A 22,265-nucleotide genomic window follows, 5' to 3' on the forward strand; every position below is an offset into this window, starting at 1 on the left:
TGGGGAGGGAGCAAACTAGCTATATTATATACCACGAGGCCTTTAGACACCACTTTTAGGCTTTCAAAAGGGAACCGAAATTGTTGATTTGAAAAATAATAATTGCATTTCCAGTCTGATGAGCCCAATAATTCTGCAGACACATCTCATGTTTAAATGCTAACTTGGGATGCCCATCCTAATGCATATTACATTATATCATGATGTCCCTACAGTCATGTAGGTTTTTACAAATAAATAATACCACAATTTACATTTAGATTTAGATGTATGAAGGATTGTAAAGACTATTGAGTCTAATCTCTCTATTCTACAAATGAGGAAACTGAGGTCCAAAGAGCTTAAATGACTTAACCAGGGTCACACGCCTGGTGTTTGATGGCATTTGGAGTCAGGAAGACCTACCCCAAGTATACATCTGCACAAAATGAGAATGCCTCCCCAAAGGCATAGACAACAGTGTCTCTCCTCCCTGTGGAGTCATTCCTTCAACCTTCATAAACCTTAAAATGGTGCCTTTAATCACCATATACATAGAATAAATTGGCCAGAGGGTTCAAGGGCTTACTTTGCCCCATGTACACAGTTTTTGTTGGCCTAGGCTACATGTGAAGCATGTCCTTTGTGGGGCAAGGAGACTTTAAGTTAGCTGGAGTTAGAGCAATAAAATTCTGGTCTGAGATTTCTGGGATCTGGGGCAGCTAGGTGGCGCAGTGGCTAAAGCATCAGGAGGACCCAAGTTCAAATCCGGCCTCAGACACTTAACACTTACTAGCTGTGTGACCCTAGGCAAGTCACTTAACCCCAATTGCCTCATCAAAAAAAAAAAAAAGATAGATTTCTGGGATTTTCTCTGCCTCTTACTGGACTACTAGTGGATGAAATCTAGTATATTCCCACTTTCCATTTTTTCTGCACCCCTCGATTCACTTACTCATTCTAGTATTCAGTTAATCCTATTATCATGTTTGTCTTTTTCTCTTTTTTGCAGGGTAAGGGTTAAGTGACTTGCCCAGAGTCACACAGCTAGTAAGTGTCAAGTGTCTGATGCCAGATTTGAAATCAGGTCCTCCTGAATCCAGGGTCAGTGCTTTATCCACTGAACCACCTAGCTTCCCCCTATTATCATGTTTGAATAAGCCTTTGTATGTCCCTAAGGCAAGATTACACACACACACACACACACACACACACATATCCACACCCATAAACCCCCCATACACACCCCAAAGCTGAAAGCTGTGCTATGAATAAGCCCATTCCACAACATTTGGGTTACATCGTGGTTCATTCCATCTCACACCAGCACCTAGATTTTAATATGTCTCCACTGTGCCATCAGCTCTACATTTCAAAGAGAAGGAACTGAGTTTTTCCTTATGTCACCTTTGCTGCTGTGTGGCATTAATCCCCAGCCAAATAAGCTATTAATTCACAGGAGAAATGTCTTGTTCTGGTGAAGAAATACTGTTTCTAAGGGAGGAAAACTGCACTTCAAAATACATTTGAAAAAAACTACAAGGAAGAAGGCACGCAGTTTCTTCTCTCTCTTTTCCTGAGATTAGCTTGCAAATGTTTACACAATAGAAAATGCATGGACAGACATGCTAAAACTGCTAACAACAGCTAAGAGCTGATGTGGGGGAATGTGTCATTTCAGGTGACACTTGGGAAGTCTTATGTGAACCTGACTCTTGACCCCTTTCCATCCTGGTCACCTGCCAAAGCACATCTTCATTTTCTTAAGGGCCTGAAGGGAACCGTTCTCAAACCAAGTATCTGAGGTGACCATCTCCATAATCAAGCCAACGCCCAGAACCTTAGAGGTTGTGTCTTGGAGTAACCCCTGCAACAACTCACCCTCTCCTCTCACCTCAGCCTTAGCTTTGCTAAAAACGTCCCTCCTCCTCATAAAGAAAACTGGGCAATATGCCTTCTTCATACAGTTTCAATTTTCTTTTTTGGAAGAAAAACCTTATGAGATAAAAATAGCATCTAAATCCAAATTTCTAAGTGAGGCAACAGAATACTACCAAGTATCCACTGTGTGCCTCTACAAAACTAAAACAAAAACCCAGCAACCCCCCACCCCACCCTCAAAAAAGCTTCCCTTCTGTAGAGGAGAAAGGGGCTCTAAGCCACAGCCATTGTCAATTCTCTTTAAACTGCCATGGTGTGAGAAAATACAAATACTCAAAAAGTAAGGAATACAGAAAAGGCAAATATTCAAAGAGCCTGGTTTGGCGATTCACTTAAATCCCCCACCCAGGTAGAGAGCAAAAAACAAATCCTTACAGGTAATGAGATTCTCAGAGGAAACTCAGTTTTCCACTCTCTGGTCACTCAGAATACTTCAGAATCCTTTGTGGATTTGGCAATGTATCAGTCTAATGCCAAGGCTTTCAATCCTGTCTATTTCTCGATGACCGTTGATCATGCCTGTCTGTGTCTTGGCTTGTCCAACTGAACATCAGAAGCCTCTCTGCTCCCAAGAGCTACTCCTGATACAAGGGAACCTTGAACCTTCAGCGGTTAAGTCTCTTCAGCTCCCAATATACCCAGTGAAATCTCCTTCACCTGCTTATCTCAGAGGGCTATAGAGGCCCCTAAAGAGATACCAGGAAGCATGCCCTTGAAGTCAGTAGTCACTTCCAATTATGGTAATCCCCTAAAATGCATTCCTGGGAGGTGAACTTTATGAGGGGACCCCGAAGTTTAACAGGAACCCCCTGTGCTCAAGCAAGACAACTCTCATCCACTTGGCTCCCAGCTGCTGTCATGATGGGTCTAGAACCCTGGGCAGGGTCCAGCCTAAATAATGGTCTCTCCCCTATTCCTCCCAAATGACACCTGGTGTTCCTGACGATGGTCTCTCTCCTATCCCTCCCAAATGACATCTGGTGTTTCTGACTCCATCAACTGGCCTTGGAGTGTCCATGTTCTAGACCTTAGTAGAACAAAGTTGTCTTCTTTCTTATGAGAGCTCAGCTCCAGCTTAACAAGCAGACTCTGACTTACTGGATTTCTTTCTGTTCTATGTCAGATCTTGATAGCATAGTACATGGCACAAAGATGATGTCTGATATTAAATGCTTGTCGACTGATGCAGTGAGTGGGATTTTTCAGTTCTGGTCTTATAAGAGACCACACAGAAGTCAGGAACCAAAGAGTTAACTTATTGCCAAATAAAATAGTTAGTAGTGCAGAATGCAACTCGGCAAATATTACTTCGGTACTGCTGCCCCCCCCAAAATAAGAATAATTAAATTTCTCATAGATACTTCTTTATTATGTTTTCCCACCTGAATATTTTAGAGAATAATTTAAATGTAATGTGTACTGACAGCAAACACGGTATCAAATATTAGCTTTAGACTGTGGTGTTTTTTTTCTTTTCTCACCCTTTATTCCAGCAGGAAAAAAATATTTAGATGACCTCAAAGAAACAATTATTATGCTAATCACAGACTGCAGCTTATACTCCATAGAAAAGAAAGCAACAAAGAAGTCAGAAGTCTATTTCTCCTCAAATCATTTTAATTCCATTTGCCCACAGCCATATAAATTTTAAGTATGAAAGAACAATGATACAACTATAGAATCTAGGCTCTTTTTCAAAGCAGTGGTAGCGTACAAAACATAGAAAAGCTAAAACCTCAGCACAAGCTTCGAAAGAACAAGGGCAGGGTGGGGGTAGCGGGGGGGGGGGGCGTTTTGAGGAAGGCATGAAATTCACGAAGCTACAGGTACACAAAAATTTGGGGAATGAATAAAGGAGAACGCTACACAGTTCAGGTAAAAAGCATCATTAAAAGATATAAAATATGCAAAAAATTAGAACTAGCAAGAGACTTTTGGTTAGTTATTGGGAATACGATAGAAACTAGCAATTAATATTTTGACCAGAAAGAGGATGAGGCTGGGGAGGCTGGAGAAGGGGAGTACACAATCCTCAGTTAACACTATTTCTAGGCTTTACGACTTCACCTTCTTGGCATCCTTCTTGCCAGAGATCTCAGTAGTGGGCTCCGCCTTTCTCTTCTGGGTCTAAAATAGAAAAGAGATTTAATGCTCTGCTCCAATGTGCACATGAAAAACCTGGGTCCATCACATTAAATCTAGGAATGTGGGTAGTAAAAAGTCTTTTAAAAAACCATGGGGGGGCAGCTAGGTGGCACAGTGGATAGAGCACCAGCCCTGGAGTCAGGAGGACCTGAGTTCAAATTCGGCCTCAGACACTTAACACTTACTAGCTGTGTGACCCTGGGAAAGTCCCTTAACCCCAATTGCCTCACCAAAAAAACAAAAACAAAAACCATGGGGGGCGGGGGGCAGCTAGGTAATGCAGTAGATAAAGCACTGGCCCTGGATTCAGGAGGACCTGAGTTCAAATCCAGCCTCAGACACTTGACACTTACTAGCTGTGCAACCCTGGACAAGTCACTTAACCCTTATTGCCCCACCAAAAACAAAAACCAAAACAAAACAAACAACAAATTTTTTTCAAATGGCTATTCACTTGAAGGTTAGAAAGTCCTACAATTCATGTTCTATGTGGTCCAAGAAGACAGACAGACCACAGCAAATAACTGCACCCAATATTTTTACAAGGGAAAAAAAAAACTCAACACATAATAACCTTCAAATAATAGTCACTCTTCATCCACCTACACATGGCATGGGAAATGTACTTTTATCTTTAAGAACCACTTTATTTTCATTAAGTACATTTCTTGAGCAAAATTTAATTTAGAAGACTGTGCTTTCACAATTCCAAGGGTGGATTTGCAGACAATCTACCCCAAGTTCTCTCAGGTAATGCAATTTATTAAAATATTTCAGGCTGTCTACACAAAGTCAAGAGTTTGATTCAGAACCCAGAGAGAGCCAATTCCACAGAGAATTAATTAATTAATGTCTAAATAAAGGTTCCAGGACTGTTGGAGGTTCTGATTTACACTGAGACGGTAGACAGGGCCCAGCCTAAATGAACTGAGTGGGAACTCTAGCCTTAGTCGAAGGGGTCATACCTGTAAGAGGTATACTAGAAGTCCATGCTAAAAAGTCTTGAGTCCAAACCCAATTCTTTTACAAATGAGGGCCGGAGAAGTGAAATCACTTGTCTAAGGTCCCATTGGTAGCAACAGAGCTGAGATGTGAATCCAGCCTCAGACACTTGACACTTACTTGCGTGACCCTGGGCAAGTCACTAAACCCTCATTGCCCCTCAAAAAAAGATATTTACATTTCACAAGAATATATAAGCTAATATTTCTAAGTACCACTTTAAACTTTATTCTTTTTTTTTCCAAGTTAAGGTTTGGCATCTAAAACTGACTCTAAACTGTTTTAAATTTTTTTAAACCACCTTACCATTGGCCCTTTTACTCCCCGTTTCTTTTTTTCAGCTCTTTCTTTTTCTTCAATTTCCATGTTTTCTTTTTCAATCAATGATATGAGAGTATTACAGCGACGCTGGAATTCCTAAATAAAAAGAAAAATTTTAAGACACCATTTTCTTTCTGTGACACAGTCTTAGTCACAAATTAGGTAAATATTGCTGGTCTATGGTCACAGGATCATGGGTTCATAGATGTAGAGTTAGAGGAGACCATAGAAGCTACATAGTCCAATCCCTTAATTTCCCAAAAGAGGAAACTGAGGCTAAAGGAGGTGAAGTAACTTGTAGGAGAGCAAACAGGCTCCAAATGCAGTTTTCTTACTGCTATGGCCTGCTGCCTTGTTTCTCCAGTTAGAATGGGAAATAGTATCAATGGCTTGGACAAAGACATAAATGACACAAAGCTAGGAAGGACGGCGTGAAGAAGGTGATGTAAAAAAACCCAGAGAGACCAAGGATGAAGGAAGTGCCAGTTGCACTGTCCCCTGCCTTGATCAGACCACGGCAGCTTCAGTTCCAGGCACCACAGTTTAGGGGGAGATGTCAATAGGCCAGATAAGGTCCAGAAGAGGGCGGTCAAGATGGTGATGTTACTAGCTGTGTGACCCTGGGCAAGTTACTTAACCCTCATTGCTCTGCCCCCCCCCAAAAGGTTGGTGATCTCATATGAGTAGAGGGTGAAGATGGTCAAGATGTTTAGCTTAGAGAAGGGAAGACTCAGAAGGACATGACAACTGTGTTCAAGTATCTGGAGGGCTGTCCTGTAGGAGGGAGATTCGGCTTGTTCTGTTGGGCCAAACCAAGACTTGTGGGTCAAAGTTGCAAAGAAGCTAATTTAGTGGAATGTTGTGTGTAGATTGGTGATTAGTATATAAAGGATAGTGACCTTCTGGTATGGAAATTTCCTCCTGCAGAGAGGCTATATTCTCCAAGATTGGGAGAATACCCATGCTGACAAAGTATTAGAAACACTTTTAAAAACTGAACTCATTGGAGCAGCTAGGTGGCGCAGTGGATAGAGTACCTGCCCTCAGGAGGACCTGAGCTCAAATCCGGCCTCAGACACTTGACACTTACTAGCTGTGTGACCTTAGGCAAGTCGCTTAACCCTCACTGCCTGGCAAAAAAAAAATTGAACTCATAGCCCAGGGGGTATGTGGGGCATCTAGGTGCCACAGTAGATAAAGCACTGACGTTGGAATCAGGAAGATTCATCTTCCTGTGTTCAAATCTGGCTTCAGACACTTCCTAGCTGTGTGACCCTGGGCAAGTCCCTTCACCCTCCTTGCCTCAGTTTCCTCATCTGTAAAATGAGCTGATAAAGAAAATAGCAAACCCCTCTGGTATCTTTGCAAAGAAATCCTAAAATGGGGTCACAAAAAGTCAGACATGATTGAAAAACAACTGAACAGCAACATATGCTGCAAGGTTATTCCAGGTTCTCCATTATTGAAAGTTAAAGAATTTGAGGGCAATGACTTTGAGTTTTCTTATAAAACAGTTTTCATACACTCACACAAAAATAATTCCATCAATTAAACAGTAGGTTTATTCAATTTATCTATTATAAAAAAATGGCCAAGTTGAGAGCAGATAATGAGATGTGATCTTGAGTTTCCAGGGAATTTTAGGTACACAGCAAGGCCAATTCTCAAACCATTAAGCTATGCCCCTCTGGCTATGAGTATTTTCAATAAGTAATAGATGCCTGTACTGGCAGATACCTTCAGAGAGGTTCTGTCAGAGATACATATTCATGAGTCATATGGGTGATTCAGAAAGAACGAATACTTTTAGAGAAAGTATGCTATGCAGCAAAGTAAAGCATCTCATTGGGTCTATAAATAGGCTGGACAATAAGTTCCAACCTTTGGGCCTTTTCAACTCGTCACCAAATGATTCAAAGCACAAAAAAATAACCAGAGAAATGGCAGTGGGGATGGATGCGTACAGAGGTGGCTTTCACAGACCTTCAATTACAGGTAATGTCACTTTCTCTAATGGTACCCACCCCAATATTGATCCCCACTCTTAAGCGATCCTAAAACTAAATAGATGGCTCTATAAACAGAACCCTGGCTGATAGGTTCATCCCGCTGTTAGCTTTTGTTAAAGGAGAAAGTACTAGGATAGCAATGAGTCCAACTTTGAAAAAAGGAGGGCATATAAATGAATGTGAAAAATATCTGTTGGGAAAATGCTTTCACTCCCTATAAACTCTCCTACCTTTCATGCCCCTTTGAGCCTTTTAGTTTATTCTAGCTAGGTAGCCCAATGGATAGAGTGCCAGGTCTAGAGTCAGGAGGGTCTGAGTTCAAATCTGGACTCATACACTCATTATCTGTGTGACCCTGGAGAAGTCACTTTACCCTGTTTGCCTCAGTTTCCTCACCTGTAAAATGAGCTGGAGAAGAAAATGGTAAATCACTCAAATGAAGTCACAAGGAGTGGAGCACGACTAAAAAATGAGTGAATGGCAACAATTTTCCCACGTATTGGGTGAATGCATTCTGTAGCTTCTATCAGCCCTACCATTGAATAACCCAGCTGTCCCTCCTCTCAACCAAGACACAAGACCTTGTCCAAAAGGGCAGAAAATTGAGGGCATTATTTGCAGGGAAGAACAATATGTAATAACAGCAGCAACATTTCACATTTCTCCAGCACTTCGTGTCTACCAAAGCATGTTCCTCACCAAAGTCCTGTGAGATGGGTGGTACAGATGCCATTATTCCCATTTTACAGGTGAGGAAAATGAGGCCCCCTCCTCAATTAGGTCAGTTAACTTTTCTTGGCCAAGAATGATATCATAGGGGGCAACTAGGTGGCGCAGTGGATAAAGCACTGGCCCTGGATTCAGGAGGACCTGAGTTCAAATCTGCCCTCAGACACTTGACACTTACTAGCTGTGTGATCCTGGGCAAGTCACTTAACCTCCATAGCCCCCCCCCACACAAAAAAATTTAAATAAAATAAAAATAAATAAAAAAGAATGATATCATAACTAGTCTAGCCTTTGAGCCCAGGTCTCCCAATTCTTAGCCTGATGTTCCTTCCAACACTCTAAAGGAGAATAAAATTGCAAAACGGTGAACAGGGAGTGCATTACTATTCTACAAGGATTTCAGGGAGAGGGGACGATTCTAAAGGATACGCTAGTGGCACTAAATTTAGATGTCTGGCATTCCAGTTCTGCAATGAAGAGCTGACAATTCAATAGAGCTTATAGACATTATCTCCCACAAGATGTTTTGCAAAATACTTTTAAAAAAAAGTTTTCTCATACACTTCCCCCATCTTAATTCCTCTACTCAACATTTCTGAGTGGCAAAAATGCAGAGGATGGTACAGAAAGGATTTGTTTCAACGCTGACCCAAAACAGTAGGAAGCCTATCCTCCCACTGCCATCTACCCAGGTCCTGGCACTGGAGACATTCAATCTACGTGTTGTCTACTTTCCTCTCCTGGACCAATTCTAGAATTTTGACAAGTCAAGAGGGAGGAGGAAATTGACACACTGGTGACCCAGTTACTATGCCAAACCTCCAGGTAGCCACATACTGAGAATGGAGGTGTTCAGCAGCTGAGTAAATCAATACAAGATGCCTAGACCCCACTCCCAACTGAGACACACTAGGGGTACTCTTGGCTAAGTTTCTACATCTTCTACATCTGTAATGGAATCATTTAGAACTCTCAGTAGCCATGAGGAGGAAGGGAGAACAAGCTTCCAAGCAGCCTGACAAAGACTAAGAAGAAGTCTTTAAAAGAAGGGGGGGCCGCAGCTAGGTGGCGCAGTGGATAAAGCATTGGCCTTGGATTCAGGACGACCTGAGTTCAAATCCAGCCTCTGACACTTGACACTTAACTGGCTGTGTGACCTTGGGCAAGTCACTTAACCCCAATTGCCCCACCAAAAAAAAAGAAGAAGAAGAAGAAGAAGAAGAAGAAGAAGAAGAAGAAGAAGAAGAAGAAGAAGAAGAAGAAGAAGGTAGGGGCACACAAATAAGGCATCTGTGGAGGGCAGAACTCCATCCAGAAACTCACTGTAAAAGGGATAGAAAGAGTCTCACAGGTTAGCCCTTTGTTACTCTTGGACTGATGTTACTTTGGCCCAAAGGCACCTCGTTAGGTCATCATATATGGGGCAGCTAGATGGAACAGTGAATAGAGCACCGGCTCTGGAGTCAGGAGTACCTGAGTTCAAATCCAGCCTCAGACACTTAACACTTACTAGTTGTGTGACCCTGGGCAAGTCACTTAACCCCAACTGTCTCACTAAAAAAAAAAAAAAAAGGAGGTCATCATATACAATCTTTCCTGGGTTCTTCAACATATATTGTATAAATAAAGTGCAATGTGTAATACAATATGCAAGGTGTATACCTGCCCAAGGTATGGGAGTCCTGTCCTAAGGAAGTTTATACTCTAATGGGGGTGGGGGTGGGGGTAGAGGAACAGAGACAGAGAACACAAGAACAGGTACACAGGTATCTATAAAAGTACAAAGCAAAAAAGGAGTAAGTACCATAATGGAGCAGGAGAGATCATACCTCATTTGTGAAAAGAGTCAGGCAGGGAAGGAAAAGGTCTAGTGCCTTACACAGACTAGGTCAATCAGTCAATCAACTAGCATTTATTAAGTATCTACTGTGTAGCAGGACACATAGTAGGGCAACCTGGTGACACAGTGGATATAGTGCCTGGCCTGAAGTCAGCAAGACTCCTCTTCCTGGGTGCAAATCTGGCCTCAGACACTTACTGGCTGTGTGATCCCGGGCAAGTCACTTCACCCTGTTTGCCTCCATTTCCTCATCTGTAAAATGAACTGGAGGAAATGGTAAACCACTCCAGTGTCTCCACCAAGAAACCCCAAAATAGGGCCACTAAGAACCCCACTGGAGGCGCCCCAAGTCCTAACATAGCCTACCCCAATATCCAGCCTCAAAGGCTCAATTGAACAAGCACAAAAAACCTCAGGAGATTTGAAGTGACTTATTGAACGAGATTAAAGAGACTCCACATTACATTTCCTATATACTAAAATTCCTAGACACTAAAGCCTGCCTAAGTCTGAATGACAGAAGGTCTGCAGGCGTCCTGGCTGAAAGTCAAGGGCAGATGAAGGAGGAAGGGCAAGGAACTGCAGCATATGCACCTGGGTGTCTGAACTTGAAGGGCAAGCGCTCTTTAGCAGAATCTCAGTTTAGTTCTTCAGTTCTTAGCAAATGAAGCTGAAAGCTTGCTTCCTCTCTCCTCCCTCTCTTTCCTCCATCTCTCTCCCACCCCTTTCTCTCTCTTGCCTTCTCTCTGTGTCTCTCTCTGCCCTTTCTCTGCTTCCTCACCGTGACACTCACTCACACTCTTCCTCCTCTCTCTCTCTCCCCTCTCTTCTATCTTTCCTTCTTCTCTCTTCTATATTTCTCTTCCCCTTCTCTCTCCTCTATTTTTCTTTCTCTTTGCCCTTTCTCTCACTGTCTCTCCTCTACTTCCCTGAAACACTCTCTCCCTCCTCCCTTTTTCTCTACCTCTCTCCCTTCTTCTCTTTCTCCTTTCTATTTCACTTCCCCTTTCTTCTCTCTCTCTCTCTCTCTCTCTCTCTCTCTCTCTCTCTCTCTCTCTCTCTCTCTCTCTCTCTCCTCCCTCCTCTCCTCCTTTGTCTCAGAAGGATTTTTTTTTAAAAGCCACATACACAAAATCTTCCAAATCAGAAGTTCTCTGGAGCATTTTCTAGGTCGCTGGTTAAGGTGCCACCTCTCTGAATTGCCATTATCTCACAAAAAGCCACGGTTGCTCCCAGGGCCACAAGTGGTTAAGTGTGAGCTCCCAGGCCAATAACTCTATCCTGTATTTCTCAGAGAAGAAAAACTGTTCTGATGCATCTACTGAACTACTGCTGCTTGAACATTTAAAAAAATAATCAATATTGATGGCATGTAATATCATGTCACCTTCCCAAAAAAGATAATGATGGGGTAGGAAGACCCAAAAGTGACTGCTGTTGGTACATTTGTAATCCTCCAATTACCATCAGCATCCTAAATCAAACCCTCCAGCCACATGACAACACCAGCCTCAAATCTCCGAGTGGCTCTTCAGACTTAACACATTAACAATCACTGAGAAAAAAACAATCACTGGGTAAGCAGCACCTCTCATCACGGCCATCCAAGAGGTAGTTTTCAATCTTTTCATTTATCACTCCTCATGGGCAGCTTTTCAAAAGGCTTTGACAAAATTGCTTCTTAAAAGAATTCCTCATAATCAATATCTGGCCTGAAATAGGAAAACTTTACCAAATTGGGAAACTGAGGCAAAGAAAAGTTAAGTTGGCTGCACCAAAATTCAGGATTCCAATAAATATTAAATTCTATATTTTATAAGCAGCCAAAATGTTTCAACTTTCAATTGTCTCAAAGATGAACCTGTTCCAGTGAACATAAAAGGATTTTTCTCTTTTAATTTGTTAAGAAGCCAGTACTAAGTCTTTACTGTTAATATGTCCTCTCCTATTGCCCAATTTTCATCCATCCCAGGGGTTTTTCCCTTTTTCTATATCCTGGACCCTTCGTTGGGCAGGCTGGGGAAGCCTTGGGGATGGGCCCTTTCTCAGAATCATATTTGTAAACGCATAAAATAAAATATCTATGATTACAACAGAAACAAATCGTACGCAATACAGTCATCAAAATATTTTTAAAACCAAGTTGACAGACATGAGGTTAAGAACTCCTTTAGAATGCATCGTTTTAAAAAAAAGTAACAGATACAATAACGAGTATAGAATTAGGCACTAAAACACCAAGCAGGGAAGCACAAATGCCTTTTCCTCCCAAAGTTTCCTTATACTTTGTTGTATCACCAACAAGCTACGAGTGCTAAGTGTGATTCTCAAATGAGTTATGGGATTTCAAATCTGGCTTTGAATTTTCTAGTAAACAACTACAAGGGAAAGCCATCCTTGACCAAGCAGATAGTTTATAAAATACTCTTGTACAATGAACTGAAAAACAACTTAATGCTTAGGATTCATTGTTAACCTCATCAAACTGGAGAAAGTTAATACAAAACTATACCAGTAAAAAAAGAAATATAAAATGTTCTCTTACAGTTCTAATGGGGAATGTTATTTTCTTAATCTTCATTAAGCTACAAGTTAATTAATAATAAAGTTGTGATTTGTAAACAAATCAGTAATAACACTAAAATCTAATTGCACTGGAGGCAGAGATATTACTTTGTGTGACTCACTCTCAAATTCCATTAAAAAAAGAAATCTACATGTTAATACAAAGGACTGAGTCACTTTTTTGAATGGCTAACACTCTGCTCAATTGCTACCATCTACATCAGAGACAATAAGTGCATCTATAGCTTCTTAAAAAGGTTCATCACAGCCATGCCTCCATCCTACTTTTCAGTGAGTGAGATGACTCATAGATTGAGTGGAGTGAAGAGTTGAAAAGGGGCCTTCTGATTTCATGCTGAAAAATAAGAAAACTCTTGTTTGGAGAGGGAAAAGTTAAGAATTTTGAAATTAAGAAGAAAAAACAACACTGGAAGCAGCTAGGTGGGCAAGTTACTTCACCATGACTGCCTCCCAAAAGATAAAAACGAAAAAAGACCACTGAAAAAAGGAGGGGAGCACAATGGATTGAGTAGTGAAATCGAGGGATGCTCCTTGTGAGGTGAGGGACTCAAAACCTAGGCCTTTCCGACTGCAAAGTCAGGGTTCTAACTATTATACCACACTGCCTATCAAGGTATTCACATAAGAAACAGGATGGTAAAAAGAATTTGCTAACATTTAGGATCCAAAGGTAGAAACAGGCTGCCTTGAAAAGTGATAAATCTTCGAAGTAAAGCCTGGATACCTGTCGTTGCTGAATGTGTTTTCAGTTGTATCTGATTCTTTGTGACCCCATTTGGGGTTTTCTTGGCAAAGATACTAGAGTAGTTTGCCATTTCCTTCTCCAGTTCATTGTACAGATGAGGAAACTGAGGCAAGCAGGGTTAAGTGACTTGCCCAGAGTCACACAACTAGTAACTAACTGTCTGAGGCTAGATTTGAAATCAGATACTCTTGACCCCAGGTCTGGCGCTCTATTCACTGTACTCACTATTGGAGAAACTGTATTGGGGAATTTATATATATGTAGAGGTTATACTAGATGTAGATGGCCACTGTGTGCCATTGTAGCATTGAGATTTGATGTGTGTGTGTTTATGTGTTTCAGTTTTGTCTATCAAACTTAGTCTTACTCTCAGTCTTCCAGGTTTACTTAAGGATGCCACAAGGATTAATGAGTTAATATTGCTTAAAATGTTTGAAAAGTCTACTATGAAATACAGAAATATAAAATGTTATCATTTCCTTTTCTCATAATGATTTTGAAATATTCCATTTAACTTTGACAGCCTTTGGAAATTCTAAGACTGAGAACCCATCTTGATATGTTTCTCTTAGAAGAAAAATGGTGCTGCCATTTGTATGCTGAGCTTAAAAAACTTACCAGTTGATCATATCCTTTCTACTTGTTTATGCAGTTCAATAGACACTGATTACTTACTTAAATACCAAACAAGTTCCCAGGGAAAGAAATCACAATCTTTTTAGTTTGGAGAAATAGAACTGAGCCTCATTTTCCCTTTTGTGTAGCCAGCATTCTAAATGGTAAAGAAACTCAAAGTAATCTCCAACCTTTAGTTGAAGGCCTTCAGAGTGAGGCATATTTAGAACTAAAGGTTCATGCTTTGAAGTACTTTGAGACTTTTTGTTAAGTCAGAAGCCATGAATTCAGTATTTCAGATCCTTGAATAAATTAGAGCCACTGAGGTTTCACGTTTTTTCTAAGAAGGGTTTCAGAGTATTTGTTGGTGTCTCCGGGCAACAGAGTAGAATGTTTTTTAGCAAAATCCTGTTTTCGCCAGACAGCTTCTGTGTGAGCTAACTTTAATTAACAGGAGGATTTCAATTTCCATGTAACAATATACTCAAACAATGAAGCAAACCGCATCCGCTGTACTTGTGATATAGGATTCTCAACAGAACTAAGTATCTTAGAAGTCCAAAAATAGAGATTTCTTTGCCTGGATTATACATGACAGGCACCACCCATTAGGACAAAATTATTAAAACCAGAAGAAAATCATGACATATAGGGATTGTGGCAATGCAATTTGACTATCTAGTCATCCTTAATTTGCAATGCTCCCTATATACGGGGTTTATACATTGAAATACATAATCTACATTCCAAATGAAGTCTACCTTATACCATATTCAGAATATATTAAGTATACACAAAAATAGCCATCAACTACTAGTGAGTAAACAAAAAAGATCAGGGCCAAGACTGAGTATGATAGACAAAACTATAATACAAATAGAAATACATACATATAAATAGGTATGTTATACATAAATGGGTGTCTAAACACACAAACGCATACTACAGAATCTCCATGCCAGAGGGGCCCTCAGTGGCCATCTACATCTAATCTAACCTGAATGAACGAACCTCCCTAATACAATGCCTCCAACAGTGAAGCTTCCATTTAGACTTCATTTGGAAGACTCTCATCTCCCAAAACAGACTCTTCCCACCTTTGGATTGACCTAATTGTTAGCGAGTTCTTTCTACCGTGGAGACAAAATCTGTTTCTCTGAAATTTCTAAAAAATATGCTCCTAATACTACCATCTGGGGTCAAAGAGAACCAGTAAAATCCATCCCTTCTTCCACATTAGAACCCCTCAAATACCTGAAGACAGGAATCATGTTCCATACTACTACCCGCCCCCACTCCTGAATTTTCTTCTCCAGATGAAACATTCCCAACTCCTTCTGCTGATCCTCATGACTTGATTTCAAAGTCCTGCCCAGGTGTTAGATGTACTGTGACTGAGACTCTCAGCTCCCTCACTTTGGACCCTGCTTCTCTTAACATTAAGTAGTTATAATATGAAATTATCAACATTTTGCAAACAGAACTTCACAAAATTCCTAAATGATTCCCTCTCGAAGGTAACAAAAGACAAAGAGGTTTTCATTCTGTTCAAGATGCAAAGCACTCCTCAGAAAATACAACGAAGAGTTAAATTCGATTTTTAAAAGCTTTTGCTTCCAATTTTGAACATATAATGAAGCTGACATCTGCCTTTGGAAAAAAATAAAGAAATGAGTGGAAATTTACATCTGTTGGCAGAAAAAAAAAAGTGTTCATAGAGAAATGTTTTGAAGAAAGAGCAGAAGAGAAAATGGAGGGAGGGTCAAAGCAGGTTGTTTGCATGGAACACTGGCGACACCTAGTGACCGCTATAATGTATTGGTTTTTTTTTTATTCTTAAAATAATGCTGCACAGGAGTGTCCATCTGTACTTCGCTTACAAAAAGCATACAAGGTTTTCCCTGGATTTTTTAATCCATTTCAACATAATGCTTTGATATGGGGTTGACAGAGCCCAAAAGGGAATAAGAGTGGGAATACAATCACTGAAAGGAGCTTCACAAGCATCCTGACAGAAAGCCCTGAAGAGATGATTGGCTAGTATTCGATTGGCTTCATAAACAGTTGAACCTGCTCGACATGATATGGTTGCAAGCCTAAAGTCCCATATGGCTCACAGTTGGAGACATGTGGCTCTGGGAGACTGTTCTTTTGCAAACTCAGACCACAGAATAACTAATCACTAATGCTTGTTGATTGACTAAACTAGGCACCTCTGAATCTGAATCTCTCTCCCTCTCTCTCTCTCTCTCTCTCTCTCTCTCTCTCTCTCTCTCTCTCTCTCTCTCTCTCTCTCTCCCTCCCTCCCTCCCTCTCCCCCCTTCAGCCCTCAGGCTGATTAAATCCCAGGTTCATTCCAGGCAAAGAAGAATTTGATTCTCCAGGGGGAATAAGGAGAGAATTTGTGCTGCATTATTCCTTGATAATTAGTTTCCAAGTATCCAACAACTGTCATAGGCAAAACACTCTTTCTTTAACCTTAATGCTCTGGACTAATCATTCTTATTCTTACTTCATTAAAGACACAAAATAACCAACCACCAGCATCTCACCAAGATGGTCAGAAATGCAGGTAGATAGACAGACAGATGGACAGACACACAGACACAAAGAGGTAGCGAGAGAGAGACCAGAGCTGTAGGTAAATATGCAGACAGGTGGACAGACAGAGAGATTGGTAGGTAGATAGAGAAAGAGAGATAGATATACGCCTTTCCACATTTTATTTCTTTTAATATTCATGTATTATTTCAGGTGGTTTTTTTAACTCCATGCCTATGGCTCGATGCATATCTGTTCTACATACAGCACATTGCAAACTGCAGTAGCAGAGAAATGGGAGCTATTGTCATTATTTTAGGCTATTGTTTGTCCTTTGTTTTCAAAGAGGACCATGACATCGGGGTGACACAGTTAGTAAGTGTCTGAGGTGAGATTTGAACTTGGTAACCTCAGAACCATCCTCAATTCTGTGGTTGTTCAGTCAGTCATGTCTGACTCTTCATGACCCCACGGACCTTCTGTCCTCCACTCTCTCTCAAAGTCTATCCAGATATTATTTGTTGTTTGCACCTTTCGCATTACATTCACATAACTACCAACTGAGTTCAGGCCCTTCTTACTTTTCAAGAGCCTCCCAATCGGTCTTTCTGCCTCCAATCCATTCTCTCCACAGCTACCCAATTGATTTGCACAAAGCTCTGGTCTGACCATACCATGTCCTTGGCTTCAATAACTCCCTAATACCACTAGGATAAAAGACCACTCAACTGTTTGGCACGTAAGGCCTTCAGTCTTGATCCAACCTATCTTTCTCCACTGGTTTCATATTACTGCCTCTCATACATGCTCTGTGTTCGTGCACTATGGCCTGCTTGCCATTCCCCCATAAGGCATTCCATTTCCTGCCAGCATGTCTGAAATGTAGGCCTTCCTCACACCTTCACCTCTTAGAATCCCTAACACCCTGAAAGACTAGGCTAAAGAGCTGGCTACCTCTTAGGGGCAACCTTTCCTCACTCCCCATATTGAGTGGGCCCACTCCCAGAATTGACTTTGTTTATATCTCTGTATTGCTTACCTGGCTACAAGCTGCCCTTTGCCCCCTCACCCTCAAATAAAATCTAAGTTCCTTGAGGGCAGGGCCTGTTTTATTCTTGTCTTTGTGTCCCAAAACTTAGAACTTAGACCTAGCATGCCTAATAAATGTTTGTTGAATTATAGTCATTTATATTATCTGGAGATACTATGAACAGCATTGAAAAAGAAAAACAGGGGCAGCTAGGTGGCTCAGTGGATAGAGCACCGGCCCTGGAGTCAGGAGGACCTGAGTTCAAATCCGGCCTCAGACACTTAACACTTACTAGCTGTGTGACCTTGGGCAAGTCACTTAACCCCAATTGCCTCACTAAAAAAAAAAAAAAAAGAAAAAAGAAAAAGAAAAAGAAAAACATTTCGCCTAATTATGCTCTACCTTCCAACGTCTGAAGAGACCCTAAACTCCTTAAATATGACAGGTTTGTTTTTCGTACATACCATGGCAGTTCTCGATTTGATAAACCAATCAAATCTGAATTGAGGGGCATTGCGCACACACTGACGTAACTCTTCGTACACATTTTCCTTGTCAAAGCCCATTTTATGTAGCATACAAATCAAGAATCGATCTTCCTCTTCAGTGTAGTTCTTCCCTTTGTTGGTCCCATACTGAATGCGCAGCTGATGAAATGGCGCCTTGTATCTCGCGATCTGAAAACAAGACGAACAACAACTGTGTCTATTTGGGGTGCACAAAGGCGAATGAAGTTTAACCACCACTCCATTACGAGCAGTCTAATGATTCTAAAATAAGGGAAACAATACTACTTTGGCATCCAGGGCTTTCTTGATACTGATGCGTCGCTGAATTCGAGCTTCTCCTCGTTCAATTTGGGCCATGATTCTTTCAATATCTTGTAGCTCATTACAACGCTCCCAAAACACGGCTGAAAGACAGAAGTATTTACTTTTTTAATAACAACTTGTCACCCATGCCAAATGTACACAAGAAGTGGACAAATTGGATTTGATGGCATTAACTAGACTGGAAAGGAGAGAGCATTTAATGGAGTAAAAAGAATATGTGTTTTACTTACATGAGTGGACAGTATAATGGATTATGAACTACCCAGGATTTGAGACCTACCTGTGAAGGACCTCAACAGTTGTTCTCCCCTTCCTTAAGAAATACTCCAGGGGCAGCTAGGCGGCGCAATGGATAAAGCACCAGCCCTGGAGTCACGAGTACCTGAGTTCAAATCCAGCCTCAGACACTTGACACTTACTACCTGTGTGACCCTGGGCAAGTCACTTAACGCCAATTGCCTCACCAAAAAAAATTTAATTAATTAATTAATTAAAAAAGAAATACTCCAATTAGACAATGGATACGACAAATGGAAAATGGTCGATAAATGGTCAAAAGTTCATTGCAAATTCCCCTTCCTTAAAACATCATGAAATCTCTCATGATTGCAAATAACAAATGATTCAGAATTCCAGGATCTCAGAGTTCAAAGACATCTTAGAGGCCCCACCATATTATCTCAATTGATCTTCTCAACAACCCTGGGAAGTAGATGCTATTATTATCCACACTTTCCATTTGAGGCAACTGAGGGAGATAATGGTAAAATGACTTGTCCAGGCTCACATAGCTAGTCTAAAGCCAGATTTGAATTCAAGTCTTCTCTGCTCTAGTCCCAGCATTCTATCCTCCACACCATCTAGATGTAGAAATCTAAGCATATCCTGTGACTACAATATGGCCCTGACATAGCAGTCTAGTTAACTTATCAAAAAAGGTAATGAGGGGACTGAGCTATAATCTACTCTGGATGAAGCCATGTTGGCTCTTTATGATCACTGCTTCTCGTTCTCCCAAGCCATCCCCTTAATGATGTGTTCTAGAATTTCTGTCAGAAATAGAAGTCAAAATTCACTGGTTTAGAGTCTACAGATGCCACTACTTTTTTTCCTCTAAAAAAAAATTAGGGGGCAGCTAGGTGGCACAGTGGATAAAACACCAGCCCTGGATTCAGGAGGACCTGAGTTCAAATCCGGCCTCAGACACTTGACACTTACTAGCTGTGTGACCCTGGGCAAGTCACTTAACCCCAATTGCCAATTAGTGCAGCACTTTTAATGACCTCAAGTTTCTCCCTGAAATAAAGGTCCGTCTGGTAACATCAATATTATTTCAGGGATACTGCATGGCTGCAAGCTATGGAATACCTTACAGGTTACCCAAAGGGCAAGGCAGAGACTCATAGTGGACATCCAGTATATTAGCAACAAAGAACTGTACACCAGAAAAGGAGATGATGCAGTCATGTGGCAAGGGCTAACCAGTGCACCACCCATCCATCTCCAGATAATGTTAAAAGATCTAGGGAAATGTCCTCAGGGCACTGGGCAGATACCCTCTGGAGTACTTGGAGAGGGTACCAGTAGATTGCAATCTGCACTGTTGGAGGGAAGCCTGCACTGATGAGATCACAGATTCCCTCAAAATAAAAGTATCAGTCAAAATATTCTAAATCAGATTCATATAGAGAAATTAACATCTTCGAGAGGGAAATAGGCTAATATTCTGCTTTCCTGTAAGTTTCACACCTTTAAGTTAAAATGATCTTTAAACAAGCCAAAATCCTATTTGAGATTCAAAATAAAAAGAAATGAATAAAGCTAAGCCAAGACATAGTTTCAACTGATGAACAAACCTGAATATTCAATGACCTCCTCTGGTGATTTGCCCTCCACCTCTCGGGCGATATTATCTATATCATCACGCCCATACTTCTCATTAGCTTTAATGAACTGGTTGAAATCCCGTTTGTTCCAGTTTGTGAATCCCTGGAAGCCAAAAGAAAAACATTACTATTAAGAGTAAACCAAAACCAGACCAAAATGTGTTCTTCGCACATTACTGTTAATAACCTGGAAGACAGTTCAAAAACACCTTCTGCTACATACTTTTCATATTAAGAAATGTGATAATGTTTTATTCCAGAATCAAGACTTGAGAATTATTGTAAAAATAACTCTCCTCTTTTATCGAGAATGGAAGTCTTCTGATCAACTCAAAATTAATTTACAATTTGAAATATGGAGATACCTTGTAATTTTTAATTCCAAAGCTTACTGATTTTTTATAAATAAAATGTTAGAGGCCTAATGTTATAACTCATCAATAAATACTACATTGTAAAACTCAAGGTAATGATAACTATATGGGTGGTGAGGTAACACAGTGGATAGAGCCCCAGGCCTAGAGTCAGAAAGACCTGAGTTCAAATCTAGCTTCAAACGCTTACTAGCTGTGTGACCCTGGGTAAATCAATTCACCCTGTTTGCCTCAGTTTTCTCATCTGTAAAAGGAGCTAGAGAAGGAAATGACAAACCACTCCAGGATCTTTGCCAAGAAAAACCCCAAAATGGGGTCATGAAGAGTTGAACACAACTGAAAAATGACAGGAACAACAACAAAAATTGATAAAAATATCAACCTTCCTTCTTTAAATTTTCAAGAAAATAAAAGTATCAAATGTAGCTATTCATACTTGATAAAACAGTACAGAACGTGAAGTCAAGAAGACCGAGGCCTGAACCCTGCCTCAGGCCTTTATTTACTAGCTGGGTAAGTGTGGGCAAGTCAGTTAACTTCTCCCTGGCTTATTTCCTCATCTGTACAATGGGCAGATCAATGTACTTCTTTCATGGGGTTGCTGGGAGGATCAAATGATATAATGGACATAAAGTGCTTTGCTAACCTTAAGGAGTTAGAGAAATATGAGCTATTAGGAAAATGGTCTCTTCATATTACTACATTCTAGCAAATTTTAGAGACACACTTGGCAAGAAGAAAGGGTATTGGGGCAGCTAGGTGGCACAGTGGATAGAGCACTGGCCCTGGAATCAGGAGTACCTGAGTTCAAATCCGACCTCAGACACATAACACTTACTAGCTGTGTGACCCTGGGCAAGTCATTTAACCCCAACTGCCTCACTAAAAAAAAAAAAAAGAAGAAGAAGAAAGGGTATTAAATAGATACACCTTCCATTACAGAGTTCTGTTTAAAAAAACAAACAAACAATAGCCCAGTTAGTAAATCATTTTGAACTCCAGTTAAAATGCTAGAGAAGGGGGGCAGCTAGGTGGTGCAGTGGATAAAGCACCAGCCCTGGAGTCAGGAGGACCTGAGTTCAAATCCAGTCTCAGACACTTGACACTTACTAGCTGTGTGACCCTGGGCAAGTCACTTAACCCCCATTACCCCGCAAAACAAACAAACAAACAAAAAAACAAATAAAATGCTAGAGAAATGCTCCCACCTTGGACTAAAGACAACAGCAAGGTTGGGAGAGGACATGAAAGACCCTGGAAGTAGCAGACAACGATGATGACGATGACAATAACGACAATGCTGCCCATGGCAGATGCTAAATGCAATAATCCCTTTCCTTGCCCTTCAATGAAACATGGACAGAAGACTTATGCCCAGACAACCAACATGGAACTAGTTCCCTTGATGCTTCAAGTCTAGTATACTTTATCTCCTTACTGCAGCTATAGCAAAAATGGTTACGGATGCAGCAGGAGACATGGAGAATATGGCCAGATGTCTCAGAAAAGCAGTAAACAAAAACGTGGAAACATGAAGGCTTAGTGGAGGTAGAAGTGGGTCTGAATTTCCCAGCAGCCCCTCCACTTTGCATATAGCAGGGTTCACATACAGTCAATCAACTATCATAAATTAAAGCTCCTTCTATGCACCAGGGACTGCACTAGAAATACAAAGACAAACAAAATGAG

The 22,265-nt window shown here is 40.8% G+C and overlaps 1 protein-coding gene across 11 annotated transcripts in view; it reads right to left on the reverse strand.

Annotated features, from left to right (window-relative positions):
• Nucleotides 1-3,424: 3,424 nt before the first annotated feature.
• Nucleotides 3,425-22,265, reverse strand: part of SMARCA1 (SWI/SNF related, matrix associated, actin dependent regulator of chromatin, subfamily a, member 1) — a 112,139-nt gene continuing 93,298 nt past the window's right edge. For 2 of the 11 annotated variants that reach the window (XM_043973993.1, XM_043973994.1), the window contains exons 23-27: nt 20,173-20,305; nt 18,278-18,396; nt 17,948-18,160; nt 5,374-5,484; nt 3,444-4,047 (exon numbers count right to left, since the gene is read on the reverse strand). In XM_043973993.1, coding sequence (XP_043829928.1) covers nt 3,976-4,047; nt 5,374-5,484; nt 17,948-18,160; nt 18,278-18,396; nt 20,173-20,305 — 648 coding nt within the window. In that variant the 3' untranslated portion in view covers nt 3,444-3,975. Of the gene's footprint in view, nt 4,048-5,373; nt 5,485-17,947; nt 18,161-18,277; nt 18,397-20,172; nt 20,306-22,265 lie in introns of all 11 variants that reach the window. The other 9 variants (XM_043973986.1, XM_043973984.1, XM_043973989.1 and 6 more) reach the window with 9 other exon arrangements.

The sequence above is a fragment of the Dromiciops gliroides genome, chromosome X, assembly GCF_019393635.1.
Source record: "Dromiciops gliroides isolate mDroGli1 chromosome X, mDroGli1.pri, whole genome shotgun sequence".
Taxonomy (NCBI): domain Eukaryota; kingdom Metazoa; phylum Chordata; class Mammalia; order Microbiotheria; family Microbiotheriidae; genus Dromiciops; species Dromiciops gliroides.